Raw genomic sequence first — 17,251 nt, 5'->3', positions numbered from 1 at the left:
TACTGGCTATTCTACGCTAGTTTCTGGTATGTGAAATAAAAAATATCAATAATTCCGATTGACAGCTGATATCTAAAAGCAGCACAAGTTCATTTTCTGTGTAATTTATTAATATATCACCGTTAATTCAAAGAATTGGGAAGATACGCAACCTAATGAGCAAATTCGTGACAAGGTTTATTTATTATATATTATATTTCCCCTGCACGATGTGCTTTACGGTGGAGACACCAATCATTCTGCGGCCAACGAAGGAATATCAAAGACGGTGTGGAACTGAAAGCGACAGTGATGCCGTATTAAAATGTGTAATATCTGTAATAGGTACGTTTGACGAAAATATCTTTGAATAAAAAAATCGTTGTTACCACGTTTATGTATTGAAAATGTAGTCGTGTTAAATATAGAATAAACAACAAAAATAAAAATTATTTTATAGGTACTGAATATTTCGTATGATCGAAAAAAGTCGTTTAGTTGACTTGGAAATAACAATTATTGACACTGACCATAATATTTTACATATGAAATAACAGCGATCTTCATTTCCAAGCCAACTCTGACGCCGATCTTTGTTTAATCATATAATATCATATTAAATTGTTTTATTAATTAACGTACTGTACCGAAAATCCGTAAATCTACGGATTAATCCGCAGTTCTGGCAACACTGTCTCCGACAACCACCCACTCTGTCGACTGAAAGCAGAACTACGGTAGAGTATTCTTTATTCGCTGCGCTGTAAACTTTGCTGTAAACGACTCAGCGCTGCGTTCAGCGCGCAGCGGCGCAGAACTAATCTAAATCTCGGACAGCCTGACGCTAACGGCAGCTACGTCTCGGACAGATCGTGTGCCACGAAATCACCCATAAGGTTGCACATCTTATTTCTTCAATCAACGATATCACGATTATCTGGTTCACTTAAATTATATATAAAATAATAAGACTTATTTAAGTTAAGTCGATTTGTGTTAAAAAGGTAAATAATGCATTTTTAACCTTATTTATTAATATAAATATAGAGTATATTATATTTTTATAAAATTAATTAAAAGTCAAATATAATAAAAGAAACACAGGGTGTCCCATTTAAAAAATTGCAAATTTGAGTCATATTTCAAAAATGACTGATTCTAACAAAAACTAATGTACTAATAACCAAGATAGAAAGGGGGTCCAAAAATGCAACAACTTAAAAAATCGCCCTGTATTTCAGGAGCTAAAAGGAATAGGACAAATCTGTGTGTGACATCTTTAGTTTCATAAAAAGTAGCACAGTAATGTGAAAACCGCATCTTTGTAAATCTACTCGTAAATCAGACAACCCATAAAACACACGAAAATAAGACACCCTGTACATATCTATTATATAGGTACAACTTGGGTACAACTCAAAGTTCGATTCCTGTTGGCGACAAGACATCAGCCGAATTATTTTAGAACTTTGAGTACCTAGGTCGACTTGGTTAAATGTGTACTTTGGATTTCACCCCCATACTTACTATTCGCTGATGCGGAAATATCACGAACACAACAGACAATTTTCCAAACGAACTAACGAACCGCATCGACGAACAGCACCAGCGAATACGAGTTTGGGGATTTGGAGATGTAACGAATATTAGCATTCGCATTTTTGACATGTCTTTGACGCCATTTTTTTCGATCATACGGTCTCGGTATATAGTCTGTCCAACGAGAAAATAACAGTGGCAGTTGTGACTACAGTTAACGGTAGTATAGTATTAAGAAAGTTATAAGTATTTTTTCAAATTCTGTCTGGTCGAAATCGTTATTTTTTTTTGCCAGAGTTTACATACAAGGAGGCACATTAGTGCGAGGAAGTCCAATATCGTCGCCGTTGTCGAAGATATGAAAGTTTTTTATATAAATGTTACATCTACATATACTAATATAAAATATAAGGCTAATATATAAAATCCTTAAGTGACTGACATACTGATTAATCACGATCCTGCTCAAACCACTCAACGTAAGAAGCTCAATTTTGGCATACAGGTTGATTCTAGGGTGTAGAGGTTGTTTTCGAAATTCCAGTTCCAAGAGGGTGAAACCACCCCCCTCAAATATTACAATATTAGACAGTTAAAGCAAGGCACAATACGTATACGTATCTCTCGACACGTAACGCAGAAACCTTACGCTACGTCTACCGTTGCGTTGTCGTGTAAACAAGAGTTAAAGCAAGTATTTTGACGTACGTAACGCAAATGGTACATTTGTAATTCTAAATTATTTTGTGAAACAATTTATTTAATTTTAAAACTGATGGATATCTATTATTCCACTGATTTTACATTAGATTTATATATGTAATATCGAAAAATGAAGAAAATCATAAATGGAAATTATTTTATTACAGAAAGTAGTCCTTACAACTTAAAATGCTCTAAGTAATAAAATATATTGGAAAACAAACACAGTTTTATGATTATTAGATTCCATCTTTTAGAATCCTCATATGGATTTTGGCTAAGAACTAGCATTTAATTAAATAGATTCCAAAATGAGTTTATTATGATGCTTAATATTTTCATACTAATTTATTGTAATAAAATAGGTCCAGTTCTGTTACCATTCAGTTACACTAGCACCAAAATTTATGAAATAACTTAATTACTAGCCAGTTGTGGAAACGAGTTGTTTGTGAATTTGTACGTTCAGCATCATTCGGGTGAAAATCGAAACTCCTTCGGCTCGATACGTTTGCGTTTTGGACGTAGGTACGTAAAGGCACGTAAAGATACGTACCGCGTATCCGTAAACGCAAGTGAATTTCTCACTGCGCAAGCGTACATGTCAAACGATACGTTTACGTCTACGTTTTTGGCCGTGCTTTAACTGTCTATTTTTTATTTAAAAAACGGCCAAGTTTCCGAAAAACGCTTAAACACGTATATTTTATTTTGTTTTTTTACATATTTTAAGATTTTTTAAAAATGTATACAGGGTGTTTCGAAAAATTTGGTCATTGATTAATCACGATCCTGCTTAAAGCGCTTGACATAAAAAGCTGATTTTTGGAAAACAGATTGACTTTAAGGAGTACAGGTTCGATAAGAAGGGATTTTTCGAAACTCGAATTCTAAGGGGGTGAAACTATCCCTCAAATATTAAAATATTTTTTATGTAAAAACCGGTGAGTTTTTCGGAAAAACTCTTAAACACGTATATTTTATTTTGTTGTTTTACAAATTTTAAGATTTTTTATAAATTTATACAGGGTGTTTCATAAAATATGACCATTGTGTAATCACGATTCTGCTTAAACTGCTTGACATTTAAAGCTGATTTTTGACAAACGGATTGACTGTGGGGAGTAGAGGTTCGATACGGAGGGGTTTCTCGAATCTCAAATTCCAAGAGGGGGAAAACGCCCCTGAAATATTACAATATTTGTTATTTAAAAAACGGTTAGTCTTTCGGGAAAACGCTTGGACAAGCATAATTTATTTGGTTTTTTACATATTTTGAAATTTTTTAAAAAATCATACAGGGTGTTCCAAAAAGTTGGGTAGTTTCTTAACCACGATTCTGCTTAAACTGCTTGACGTAAAAAGCATTTTGGCAAACGGATTTTTCGAAAGTCAAATTCCAACGAGATGAAACTACCCCTCAAATATTACCAAGTTATATAATAATATCGCAATACTGTTTTTTCTCATGCTGACATAAATGTGAGAAAATTTTATCCAGTTTGTATGGTAATGGAAATTCTTGCTTTGCTTTATCACCATTACAAATGATTAATTCGACGCGAACGAAGTCGCTGGTACACGCTAGTGGTTTATAAAGAGGCATATTTTGTTGTATACAGGGTGTGCCAAAAAGAAGTTATGATAGTTTTACGTTTTTTTTTTAATAAGACCCCCGATTTTTCTGTACAGGGTGTCCCACTAAGAATAGCTCTCGGCTGTATCTCGGAATGTATTTGTCGTAGAGCTTGCGGAAAAAAATATTTATAACTAAAGAGGACATGAGAAATTGCTGGAAATTATTTTCAAGTTTGTAGGACGGCCGCTAGAAGGCGTAACTGCTACGGAAAATAACAAAATGGAATTTTTAAGAAATTTTGCCTAGATACGATGTACCATAAATAATAGTTTCATAATTTTCAGTAACTTTTGAATCTTTTTTGTTAGAACCATTTTCCCCTATCTGCTAAAATAAAGTGGTGGGGGAAGGTTAGATCTATTTTTATTTAAATGTTAATAATTCCGGACTGGATGATCGGAATCCAACAAACGGGAGCTCGTTTAAAAGAACGTTTCTTACTTTATATTATACCACATAAACAATAAAAATAATCTTTTGAACGTAGACGCTAGTGAGCGCTGTCTTACAATTTAACAATTATTACGCATTTTTTCAAAAAAATTAAACACGATAGTATATGTAATTTTAGCTGACACTAAAGAGTAATAAAAGCTTAACAAGTCAGCGAAAATCTTGAGATCTTTTCTCTAACCAAAGTTATTAGCAAAATTATAATAAATACGAAAATATAAGCCCTTAATTACCTTATTTTTCTAATACGGTATCACTAGCCCTCTTGATTATGACCATTCTAATAAAAAATAGGATAAAAATATTATTTTATTCAAAAAATTGACAATGAACCAGAATACCATAATACTAGGAGTATTAATATCTAATAATTAAGATATCAATGACTGTGGACAAGAAACGACACCTCAGTGAATTCATGGTAGGCTTTGGAAAAGAGTTGCTTTTAGAGGGATAGTTTAAACCAAGGATACTATAGAGATAAGGATAGTTCGATTCCTATCTTCCTGCACTGTCAGTTTTTTTACATCATCTACTGACCGAGTTGAAGTTGGCGCTAAAGATTTTAGACAGTGAGTTATTTTTGCATTTGACGGACGAGTGCGTTGGAAGATAAATTTAGCGGGACAAAAGCGTTTGGTTAGAAATAAGCCAAAAAATGTATACTGATAAGAATAAATAGTAGACATTCCAATTGGTACAAAAATGCATGAATATTCTTTGTATTTCGATACATTTTTATCAACCAAATTTGGTCCTTTTCTGCTCAGCAAGGCAGAGATCATACGAAAACAAAATATTTACAAGTGCTTATACATTTTATTAGTAAGCCAAATTATGTTGAAGATTGCCAAAGGTATGTACTTTTCTACTGTACGTATATTATTTGTTAAAATCCTTCGTGCCTTTGTTCTGCAGATATCAAACTTTCACTTTTTTTTCAAATATCGATATATTGAATGATGTAGATCTTTTGAGTTACCAATAGTTACCAACACAGGTAGCCACAGTCACAGGAGTTCAAGCTTAACAGGTGAATGCCCAAAAGATTCATTTCAATCGGATAGTATAAAACAAAACAACTCCATCAAAAGGCGCTGAGTTTAAAAAATTGTCTCAGATACTTACTATATATGAATTTACAATTACCGAGTGTTAAAATTAAAATTAAAATATCTATCTTATTTATTATCTATCTTTATTTATCATATTTTCAAAATAAAATATATTTTTTTAAAATAAATTATAGAGGGTGTCACAAGATTACAAATTAATTAAAAAAACTGCTAAAGAGTTTTTTGATATCATAATTTTATGTATTTGGCAATAGTTTACAATTCGGTTTTTGTGTGTCATGTACGAATAATATTGTTGCGGACCCGTGTGGACTCGACCTAACCTAACTATATGTCCCGCCCTCAGATGACCTTAACATCGCATTAAAGAATAGACACCGTAATGATTCATTCGTTCGAGAAGAATCGAGTCCCACTGGAATGGACTAGTACATACGAGAACATTCTAAACCTTCTCTATGCACCTAACGATCTATGGACTATTCTAGATTTCTTTTGCTGTAGGTATAAAAGCCGGCGGCTGTGGCCTAGAGAGGGCAGTTATAAATATACCAGTGCAGTTGACGCGCTAAAATTCAAAATAAATTCTTAGTTATAAATCGTTTGTAAATAGTTCTATAAGTCTTTTATCGTTATTGTTTTTGTTAATTAGTGTTAAATAAATAGTGTTTAAATAAATTGTGACTTTCTATCCACACGGAACCGACGAAAAACGTAACAATTGGTGTCAAGTGTGGCGTGTGGGATAGACTAGAAAAATAAAAAGACTGAAAATGGCTTCGAAAAAATTGTTGAAGGACTTGAAAGTGTCGGAATTAAAATGCATACTGGAAGAGAGAGAATGTGAGACAGATGGGAAAAAAGCATTTTACAAGCAAGACTAAGAGATGTTCTGATCGAGGAAGGTGAGGATCTTGACACATTTTGTTTTGAGTTAGAAGGTGATCTTGACTCGTCATTGAAAAATTTGCAAGAAAATTTAAACGACAATTTGAACAGTAAGATAATTAACTTAGAAGACAGTTTGAAAGATAAAATTCCGAGGATTTAATTAATATTTTAGAAGATAAGATCGCAGAAAATTCTAAAGACATACAGGCCAGCTTTAATAATAAAATACTTAATTTAGAAGAAAAGATAACAGAAAATTCCAGGGAATTAGAAAAGAAGATAATAGATACACAAGATAAAATAACAGAGATTGAGGAATATGTAAATAGAAAAATCGAAATTTTAAAAGAAGAAATAGCGAAGTAAAATTCACCAAAATGTCAAGAAACATCGGAGGGACCGAAACTAGTCGAAAATAGGTATACCTCAAAATCAGTTATGAAACCTCCACAGTTTGACGGAAAAACCGCTTGGGCCAACTACTTTTGCCAATTTGAAGCCGCTGCGAGAGCAAACGGCTGGACAATCGCTGAAAAAGCTACCGCTTTGACTATCGCACTGCGGGGAGATGCGACTGATATCCTGCAGACACTGTCACCATCGGAACAGGGAGATTATCAGCAATTGGTACGACATTTAGAAATGAGGTACGGCCAAGCTCATTTGGAACATGTCTATCATTCCCAGCTAAAAAATCGCATTCAAAAGGCAAATGAGTCTCTGCAGGAGTTTGAAGCCGACGTAGCCCGCCTCGTTCGCCTTGCGTACCCTGCTACGCCCGAGAATGTTATGGAGCGGTTGGCAGTACAGGCATTCTCCGACGGCTTACGTGACAACGAGACAAGGCAAGCGCTTCTTCTAGCCCACCCAACGCGCTTGGTGGATGCTTTAGCACGTGCCCTAGAATTTGAGGCCGCGAAACAAAGTTCTCAGTCTCTAGTGAGAGTACGGGCGGTCAACCAATGTTCCGACGAATCCGAGACGCTTCGCGTGGTGGTAGCAGAAGATGTTTCGATCCCTGAGCGCTGTGAGATATTTTTGGATGGTTACCTGGAAGGTAAAATGAATAATGGGAGTATTATTCTGTTGGAGCCAAGGAACCATGACAGCGAAATAGGACGAGGGGTCGCTGTTGGAAAAGCCCTGCTACGAGCGAAGAAGACTGTACCGGTGAGAGTAATGAACACGAATTATTATTCTGTATCCTTGAAGAAGAGAACCCTGTTAGGGTACTGTTGTTCGGTTTCCTCAGTCATTCGAAGCGTGGAAGCCTCCAAAGTTTCGACTTCAAAAATTCCTGAAAAAATGGTGAAGGAGTTAGTAAACGTTAAGGGATTATCTTCCCAGGATAGTAGAAAATTGAAAAACCTGATAATCAAGTATCAAGATGTGTTTGATAAAGGAGAAGCAGGACAGAGAGGTCGTACCAATTTAGTACAACATAAAATTGACACCGTAGATGCACGACCAATCAAACAAAATCCGAGAAGACTTCCGCTCGCCAAACGTGAAGAAGCTGACAAAATCCTTCGAGAAATGAAAGAAGAGGGTGTCATCGAACCATCTAACAGCCCGTGGACATCGCCGGTGGTACTAGTAAAGAAGAAAGACGGTACCACCAGGTTCTGTGTTGATTATCGGCAGCTTAATAATGTTACCAAGAAGGATAGCTATCCCCTGCCGAGGATAGACGATACTCTAGACACGCTGGCGGGATCGAATATATTCTCTACCTTAGATCTGAAGAGTGGATATTGGCAAGTCGACATGGCGCCGAAAGATAGAGAGAAGACAGCGTTCTCGGTGGACTCCGGACTGTCGCAATTTACCGTCATGCCTTTTGGATTGTGCAACGCGCCAGCTACCTTCGAGAGACTAATGGAGTCTGTGTAAAAGGGACTATCCTGGACTACCTGTTTAGTGTACCTGGATGACATCATAGTGGTTGGGAAATCCTTTGACGATCATCTGAAGAATTTGGAAGAAGTTTTCAAGCGACTAGCGAACTCTGGCTTGAAACTTAGCCCTAAGAAATGTCATCTGTGTCAAGAAAAGGTACACTACTTGGGCCATGTAGTCTCCTCCCAGAGAGTTGCGGTAGATCCACAGAAGACCAAGACAGTGGAAGAGTGGCCGATACCCAAAGACAAACATGAATTACGAAGCTTTTTGGGACTATACACATACTATCGCCGCTATGTACAGGGTTTCGCTACCATCGCAAAACCATTGACCAGACTTACCGAAGGCGAGAGGCGTTTCTCGTGGGACTCAGATTCTGACGAGGCATTCCGAAAATTGAAGAAGGCCCTGACTAGTCCGCCCATACTTAGCTACCCTATTGGCCCTACCCTAACGGAAACTTTATATTGGATACCGACGCTAGCAATGTTGCGTTAGGCGCTGTTCTGTCTCAGATCCAGGATGGTCAAGAAAAAGTCATTGGCTATTTTAGTAAGACCTTGTCAAAACCGGAAAGGAACTACTGTGTAACCAGACGAGAATTACTAGCAGTAGTTAAAGCAATGGAACACTTCTTCAAGTATCTCTATGGAAGAAAGTTCTTGTTAAGAACAGACCATACTGCGTTGAAATGGCTGTTGCAGTTTAAGAATCCTGAAGAGCAGGTAGCTAGATGGATTGAACGATTATAAAAATTTGACTACGACACAGAACATCGAGCTGGGGCAATCCATCGGAATGCCGACGCACTTTCCAGAAGACCTTGCGCTAAGGACTGTAAGCATTGTTCCCGAGCAGAAGAGAAAGAAGTGAAACTCCTAAGAACAACTGTGGTTAATGATAGTTGGCAACCCGAAGATCTTGCAAATGACCAAACCAGTGACCCAGAATTAGGTTTAGTAATTAACTGGAAAAACGCAGGCCAAAGACCAACGTGGGAAGAAGTTTGCAGATATTCGCCGAACGTAAAGTCGTACTGGGCCCAGTGGAATTCCTTGGTAATAGATAACCGACTACTTCGCCGTGTGATCGAGATTCCGGAGGGACAAGAAGAGAGAAGGCAGATCGTCATTCCAAAGAAGAGGGTCCCAGAAGTCTTGGAGGAAGTTCACAATGGAACCAGCGGTGGACATCTGGGTGTTACCAAGACACTTGGCAAGCTGCGTGAACGGTTCTACTGGGTGAACTGCAAAGAAGATGTGAGGGCCTGGTGTAAGAAATGTGACATTTGCGCAGCTATCAATGGGCCACAAAAGCGTGTTAAAGCCCCTATGCGTCAGTACAATGTTGGCAGTCCCTTCGAACGAATAGCGATCGACGTGGCTGGTCCTTTCCGGGAGACGAACGATGGCAACAAATACATTGTGGTAGTAATGGATTACTTCAGCAAATGGGTTGAGGCCTACGCGTTACCAAATCAAGAAGCGTCCACCGTTGCTGATGCCCTTGTTAAAGAATGGATCTGCAGGTTTGGTGTTCCCATGGAGCTTCATTCAGATCAGGGAAGAAACTTTGAGTCCAATCTGTTCCAAGGCGTCTGTGAAGTTCTGAACATCCGCAAGACCAGGACGACTGCTCTACATCCACAATCCGATGGGATGGTTGAACGCATGAACAGAACTATCAACCGTTATCTGGCCAAAGTAGTCTCTGACCACCAAAGAGACTGTTCATCCGTCCAAGAATCTACAGGGCAAACTCCAGCCAGTATCGTTATGGGACGGGAAGTGAGCCTACCTTGTGATCTGAAATTTGGTTGCCGACCGGGAGAAGAAGTCGCCGGAGAAGATTATGTCCACACACTACGTCAAAGAATGGACGACATCCATCAGCGAGTCCGCCTAAATATTCAAAGTACTAGTGACCGAATGAAGGAACACTACGACATTCAAGCTGAGCATGGAGGATACCAAGCAGGGAAGTTGGTGTGGCTATATAACCCGCAGAGACGTCGTGGGTTATCTCCGAAGCTACAATCCTCGTGGGAAGGGCCATACGAAGTCATGGATAGGATTAATGACGTCGTATACCGTATCAGAAAATTGCCAAAAGGAAAACCGAGGGTAGTCCATTTCAACCGTTTGAGCCCCTACCAAGACGAAATAGAAGATCGTGCTGGGACCGTGAGAACCTGCAGCTTTGATCCCCCTGATTTGGAGATGTCCTTTGACGATTTCATGGCCCGATACAATAGCAGTGAGAAGGCTCGTTATGGTGTAACCTAAGAAGATCAACGAGACCTCTTTTCCGTGCCTCCTGATTATTCGCTCGCTCATTGTGTGGCCCGAGATTTGCGGATGTCCAGAGGAATCGCTGCGACGTTCAATGAGAAGTTTGGGCGTGTCGGAGAACTACACCGACAGGATCCAGAGGTTGGGAGCGTCTTGAGGCTAACCGACAATGAACATGGTCAAACCAGGCACATTTTCTACCTAGTCACCAAGGAATGGTCCCCAAGTAAGCCGACTTATCTCAATCTATGGAAGACCCTGATTGAACTGAGAGAAGCCCTGCTAAACAACAACATTCCACGATTAGCCATTCCGAAGCTGGCGTGTGGACTCGATGGTTTGAGTTGGCGTACAATCCGGAACATGATTGAAGTCTTGTTCAGATTTACGGGAATCGAGATCCTCGTTTGCTGCTACAACCCAAAGCTGAGATCGGGAGAGAAAACTGTAGACTGCTATTTCTATCAGACTTCTCAATGTACCAGGGGACAGCTTTGCAAATACCTTCATTCACCGTGTACATCTCGGGACGAGCATGTACCTAAGAAGGGGGCAGTGTTGCGGACCGGTGTGGACTCGACCTAACCTAACAATATGGCCCGCCCTCGGATGACCTTAACATCGCATAGACACCGCAATGCTTCATTCGAAGATTCGAGAAGGATCGAGTCCCACTGGAATGGAGTAGTACATACGAGAAATTCGAAAACCTTCTCTATGCACCTAACGATCTATGGACTATTGTAGTAAACTTTAACTGTAGGTATAAAAGCCGGCGGCTGTGGCCTAGAGAGGGCAGAGATAAATAACCGATCGACGCGTACAGTTACACAATCGCCACCCTAATTCAAAATAAATTTCTGTTAGATAAATAATTAGATAATAAATAGTTATAAATAGTTCTTTAAGTCTTTTAATCGTTATTGTTTTTGTTAATTAGTGTTAAATAAATTGTGTTTAAATAAATTGTGACTTTCTATCCACACGGAACCGACGAAAAACGTAACAATATCTTAATTATTAGATATTAATAGATCTGGTATTATGGTATTCTGGTATATTGTCGATTTTTAGAATAAACTAGTCATTTCTATCTTATTTTGTCAGAATGTTCGTAATCAAGAGGGCTACTGTAACCTTGTTATAAAAATAAGGTAATTAAGGGCTTATTTTTTATAATTTTGCTAATATCTTCGATTTGAAAGAAGATGTCAAGATACGGTTTTCGCTAGCTTTTATTACTTTTATACTCTTATCTTACTATCAGCTAAAATTACAAATACTATCGTATTTAATTTTGTTGAAAACACGGGCAATGTTTGTTAAATTGTAAGACAGCGCCCCCTAGCGACTACATTCAAAAGCCTATTATTATTGTTTATACGGCGGTATAATATAGAGTAAGAAACTCTCATTTAAACGAGCCCTCGTTTGTTGGATTCCGTTCATCCACTCCGGAGATATTAATATTTAAATAAAAACAGATCTAACCTTCCCCCACCACTTTATTTTGGCAGATAGGGAAAAATGGTTGTAATAAGAAATATTCAAAATTTACTGAATATTATGAAGCTATTGTTTATAGTACCCGTTATTTAGGCAAAATTGTGTAAAAACTTTTCTAATTTTTTATAGAAGTTGCGCCCTCTAGCGGCCGTTCTACAAACTTGAAAATAATTTCCAGCAATTTCTCATGGCCTCTTTAGTTATAACTATTTTTTTTTCCGCAGAGGCCTTACGGCTAATATATACTTTCCGAGATACACCCGAGAGTTATTCTTAGTGGGACACTCTGTACAGATTTGCATTCAGCATAAAATTCTGCACATACTACGTTATTTTTATTTCCAGCATTAATCAATGAAACTTTGGTTAAAAACACTATAATTCAAAAAGTGATAAAACTAGAGTAAATTTAACTTTATTAATACTTCACTATATTTTCCTAAACACCAAAGATTTCAGAATATACCCGCGAAGTAAAAACTGACATTGTCTTATACAGGGTAATTTTTATAATGTCGCCAACATCGCAATATTTAAAATGCTATATCTCATTTTTTTAAATGCAGCGCTTTGTATATTATTTTTCTTTTAGATGCAGTATTAAAAAGTGAACATTTTTAGGTATTTATAGTGTTCCTAAATTTTCAACCGTTTCGCAGATATTCCAAGAGTATTTTTTTCTCTTCCAACAGTAAATTTTTATCAGCTACGTAATATGATCTTTGTATGGTATTTTACCGTTGAAACCCCCATAATATGTAATATAATACAGCAAATATCTGCAAAACCGCTAAAAATTTGAAATTTAAAAAAAACACTTAACTACCAAAATGTTTATTTTTGCTTCGGCCTCTAAACGTAAAATGATATACAGGGTATTGCATTTAAAAAAATAGAGGTACCTATTACATTTTAAATTTTCCGATTTGGGTGACGCCATAAAAAATACCCTTTATAGGATAATGTAAATTTAGAATAGAATACCGCATAATGCTTCAAGTAAAAATAGTGTACTATTATGCTGAATCCAATTATCTACAAAAATGGGGGGGGGGGAGGGGGGTGCAATTTAAAAAAAATTAAAACTTTATCATGACTTTTTTGTGGCACCCTGTATGCAACAAAATATTTTTCGATATGCACCATTATATACCATGCAACATCTGTAATTTTTTTATATCTTCGACAAGAACGACTATATTGGACTTCCACTCACTAATGGAGCACCCTGTATATTTTACAATATAACACGATATAACGCATTACTGTTTACAGGAAGATAATAAATTGTGTCAACAAACGGAGAAGGAACTCGATGAAATGTTTATTACAACGAAAACGAACCTCGAAGATGACAATACTAAGTTCTTTGAGTATGCTAAGGAAGTTATGGAGATGGCACAGAAGAAAAATAGAAGTATTGTACCAATTAACAGAGTTATTGAAGTAAGTACATTTAGTTACATGATTCAAGAAGTTATAATTAATTCTATTTTCTTTAGGAATATATGAAAGCAATGAGCATTACAGTGAATCCCTTAGATGAAAGTAACCAAAAGCAATCTGGTGACTTGTCTAATAATACAAAGTTAAAAAATACAAAGAAAATTACTAAAACAGCGAAAAAAAAGATATGCGGCTGTTCGAGTAAATAATATTGTCTCAATCAATACATAAAACATAAATATATGATTTAGTCTAAACTGTACAAAATTGAATGCCTTTATTAAATTTATTATTCATTTGTACTAAAACAGCTATATTTTCAAAATGTAATATGTTTCACATAAAACACATACACAAGAAGAAGAGCGAGCGCCTTGCTAAATATTGGAAAGTGAAATTGACGTTTAAATTTGACACTGTTGACAAGTCTACTGCTACTAGCGCCCCCAATTTCGCTTGTAGGAACTACGGACTAAATTGTCACGCATGGCGGGAAGTTTAAAAAAATAAAAAAATTTATTTCTTCATTTATTTTTAATTATGACATACACAAAAACACAAAAAATACACCATTTTTAAAAAATATGTTTAATATCAATATCAAATATACAACAGAAATTAATTTCACCACAATAAATTAATAAAATTAAAAGAATAATGTTACAAGTAGATCAAGAGACAAAATTAATTATAACAAAACTGAAAAAAATGGCGTCATAGATGGCTTAGAAATAAAAGATATATCATAATTTTGAAAGTAAAATTATATGGGAAATGTCTTTGATCATCATTTTTAAGTCAACTGGACGATTATTTCAAACATACAAGCTGAGTTCGTTCATAGTGCTCTGAGAAATCTAGATAAACAAAGAATAATAAATTAAAAGTATTCCAGGGGAAAAGAGAGGAAAAACCTGTATCATCTCTGATATCTGTCAGGGTATTGTTGAAAGTGTCATATTTTTGCTCGAAGTTTTTAGATTGATCAAAAAGATGACATTTACAACAATACTTTGCTGTAACTTTCACAAATATCGGAGAGAGTACATACAGATATTGCCTCTCTTTTCCTCTGGGATGCTTTATATCTGTTGTTCTTTGTTTATCTATATTTCTCAGAGCATAATGCCGAACACGACTACAGTATATAATAATTTCAATATCCGAAGTGGAAAGAAAAAATATCACCTTTCTGTTTTATACTATGGTCCCTTTCTTCCGATGGCTCATCTCGTTGATATTTAGGAAGGATAAATAGGAAGGAAAATATAAAATTCAATTTGATTTGATGATCCTTTTCTGTCACCTAAAATCAGGAGAACGACAATGAGCATATTAAGATGAAAAAAAAAATTATCAACACTTACTTACACGTTAGTCCGAGGAGTTTTATTAAAAACCTATATTTGCCTAAATAATTTATGTATTAAATTTGCAAAGCAAGATGCAGCGTGTAAACAAAAGAAATAAAATGGCGACAAGTCAACGTTAACGACCCGACAAGGAGAAAAGTGGTGTTCGAATAACAAATTATGGGTCACCAAAAATTGTTTTTGTCTCCTTTCAACGCACACTTTAGAAAGAAAAAGAGATGAACTGGAATACTGAAAGAATGTCAAGGTTTTATCTGTCACTCTTGTCAATAATTTATCGGTAAGGAAGATTCCTAGAAAATCGCTTGTAGTCAAGTTTTCAACCATTGCCAGTTCTCCCATAAGAAGTGTCATCCACCTGATGTTTCACATTTTATTTTGTTTACGAAAAGAAAATGTTTGACGTAAGACGTATTAGGGTGCATCCACACTACCCTAGAAACGGCGTATCAGCGTAACGGCATAACGACCTTGAATGGATTTCCAGTAATTCTATTGGCTGAAATTTTTGATAGATGAATTTGACAGATAAAATTTCTGACAGATGAATTTTTCAGCCAATAGAATTGCTGGAAATCGATTCAAGGTAGTTACGCTGTTACGCCGATACGCTGTTTCTAGGATAGTGTGACGGATAGAGGCCATTGATGCGGGTTATGCGTCGCATGTCGCATCCATTCAAAATATTGTAATACGTTTTTATTTAAAAAAGTCACTGAGATCTCCTATAATAAAATAAAATTCTCAGTAAATGTATTCAAATAATTAAATTTAATTTCAAGACCTAAACGCTAAAAATAAATGTCGACAGAGCAATGATGCGACGGTCCTCGTTAGTGTGCGAACACAGTGCAAGCAGGTTTGCCGCTTACTGGTAGTCAGCGCCAATCTGGGCACCTATTCTTGACATCGTTCGCAACTTTGCGTATACGCATTACGTGTATTGTTATAAACAGGGTATCCCAGAAATAAGTGCAAATATTTTAAAGGGTGGTAGATCTCGATAAAAGAAACATATTTTCTCTTTATCGTTTTTCAAATAAGTCCAAAATAATGGACTTATTTTACTTTGAAAATTTCCCAAAAAAAAATATTTTTTGCTAAAATTTTGAGAACCTTCTTCTTCATGTGCCTTCTCCTCATCGGAGGTTGGCGACCATCAATTGGAATTCCTCCCTGTCTTGAGCCAAACGGATAATTGCACTGGCCTCTCCTATATTAAACCACTGGCGCAAATTCCGCAACCAGGAAAACCGTTTACGCCCGATGCCTCGTCGTCCTTCAATCTTTCCCTCAACGATCAGCTGTAGGAAACTATATTTGTTATTTCGAAAATATGACCAAAATATGCTGCTTTCCGTCGTTTTATTGTAGTCAATAGTTCTTGGTCCTTACACATTCTTTCCAATACTTCGAGATTTGTTTGAGAACCACTGGATCTTTTCTGGATTTTCTTTCTTGTAAATTTAATCTACTACCTATGTTGCCATATTATCAAGAAATTATTTTTTTAAATAAAGACTAAAAAAAATTGCAAAAAAATTCCAAAAATATTCTCAAAAAATTCCGAATTTTTAAACAAAAATTATTTAGAAAAAAATCTCATAGGCGTGTTTCTGGGGTTGAACTATACTACCAGTTAAGTTAAAATACTTGCACGTATTTCTGGGACACCCTGTATATGGTTACATAGTAGCGCCGCGCCGCGCCGCCTCGCGCTTATAACCTTGAAAAATTAAAGCGTGTTATCAAATCGGCTAGTTCACAGTGAAAGCAGGTAGGAGCCGTCAACCAGCGTTCATCGGCGTTCTCGCTTTTACCGGAACGAAAATTTATTTATTTCTGCTTTTACAGGCGCCGACGGCGCACAGAGGGTATTAAGAACTAAAAGTTGGCCAAAATTATGTTTTATGATTTTTTGCTTTTTGCTAGTAATATTAATTATTAGAGGAGGGGTGCTAATATGGAACCCCATTTTGTTTTTCCTACACAACATTTTTTCCTCTACTCTGAAACCCTTTCCACCGATCAAATAGGGCCATTCTGTGCAAAACCAAGCAATTGGATGAGGATGCTAGAACAAGAAAGTAATTTGTATATTATAGACGATATTTGAGCGAGGATGGGTGTTATAGGGTAAAGACTATTTCGTTTAAGAATCTATTTAAATCAATGTTTTTTTTAGCAGTGGCAAATATTGGCAAGATTTTTGTACATATTCCAAAGCTGGAGACTTTAAGCACTGAACGGATACTAATTTCCATGCGGAATATTGCCGAATAGTCTTACACCTTATAAAAATGCCTCTGATTTTTTAAATATGAAACATTATAAAGAAATAGAATAGAAGGAAACGTTTCAAAATAAAAATATGGCATAAAACAGGACTTTCCAGCTGGCTCTGTATCCATCATGACAGTTATTGTAAACAATTTGCAAAAAAAGCACTACAAA

At 36.5% G+C, this 17,251-nt stretch overlaps 1 protein-coding gene across 1 annotated transcript in view; it reads left to right on the top strand.

Annotated features, from left to right (window-relative positions):
• The window catches only part of LOC115885821 (calponin homology domain-containing protein DDB_G0272472-like), a 29,751-nt gene extending 16,032 nt beyond the window's left edge, over positions 1-13,719 (top strand). The window contains exons 9-10 of the mRNA XM_030904846.1: positions 13,254-13,424; positions 13,481-13,719. Of these exons, the coding sequence (XP_030760706.1) occupies positions 13,254-13,424; positions 13,481-13,633 (324 nt within the window). The 3' untranslated portion in view covers positions 13,634-13,719. The remainder of the gene's footprint in view (positions 1-13,253; positions 13,425-13,480) is intronic.
• The last annotated feature ends 3,532 nt before the right edge of the window (positions 13,720-17,251 follow it).

This window comes from Sitophilus oryzae, unplaced genomic scaffold (assembly GCF_002938485.1).
Source record: "Sitophilus oryzae breed Bouriz unplaced genomic scaffold, Soryzae_2.0 scaffold_41_pilon_pilon, whole genome shotgun sequence".
NCBI classification, from domain to species: domain Eukaryota; kingdom Metazoa; phylum Arthropoda; class Insecta; order Coleoptera; family Curculionidae; genus Sitophilus; species Sitophilus oryzae.
This window is presented reverse-complemented; position numbering and strand designations above follow the sequence as displayed.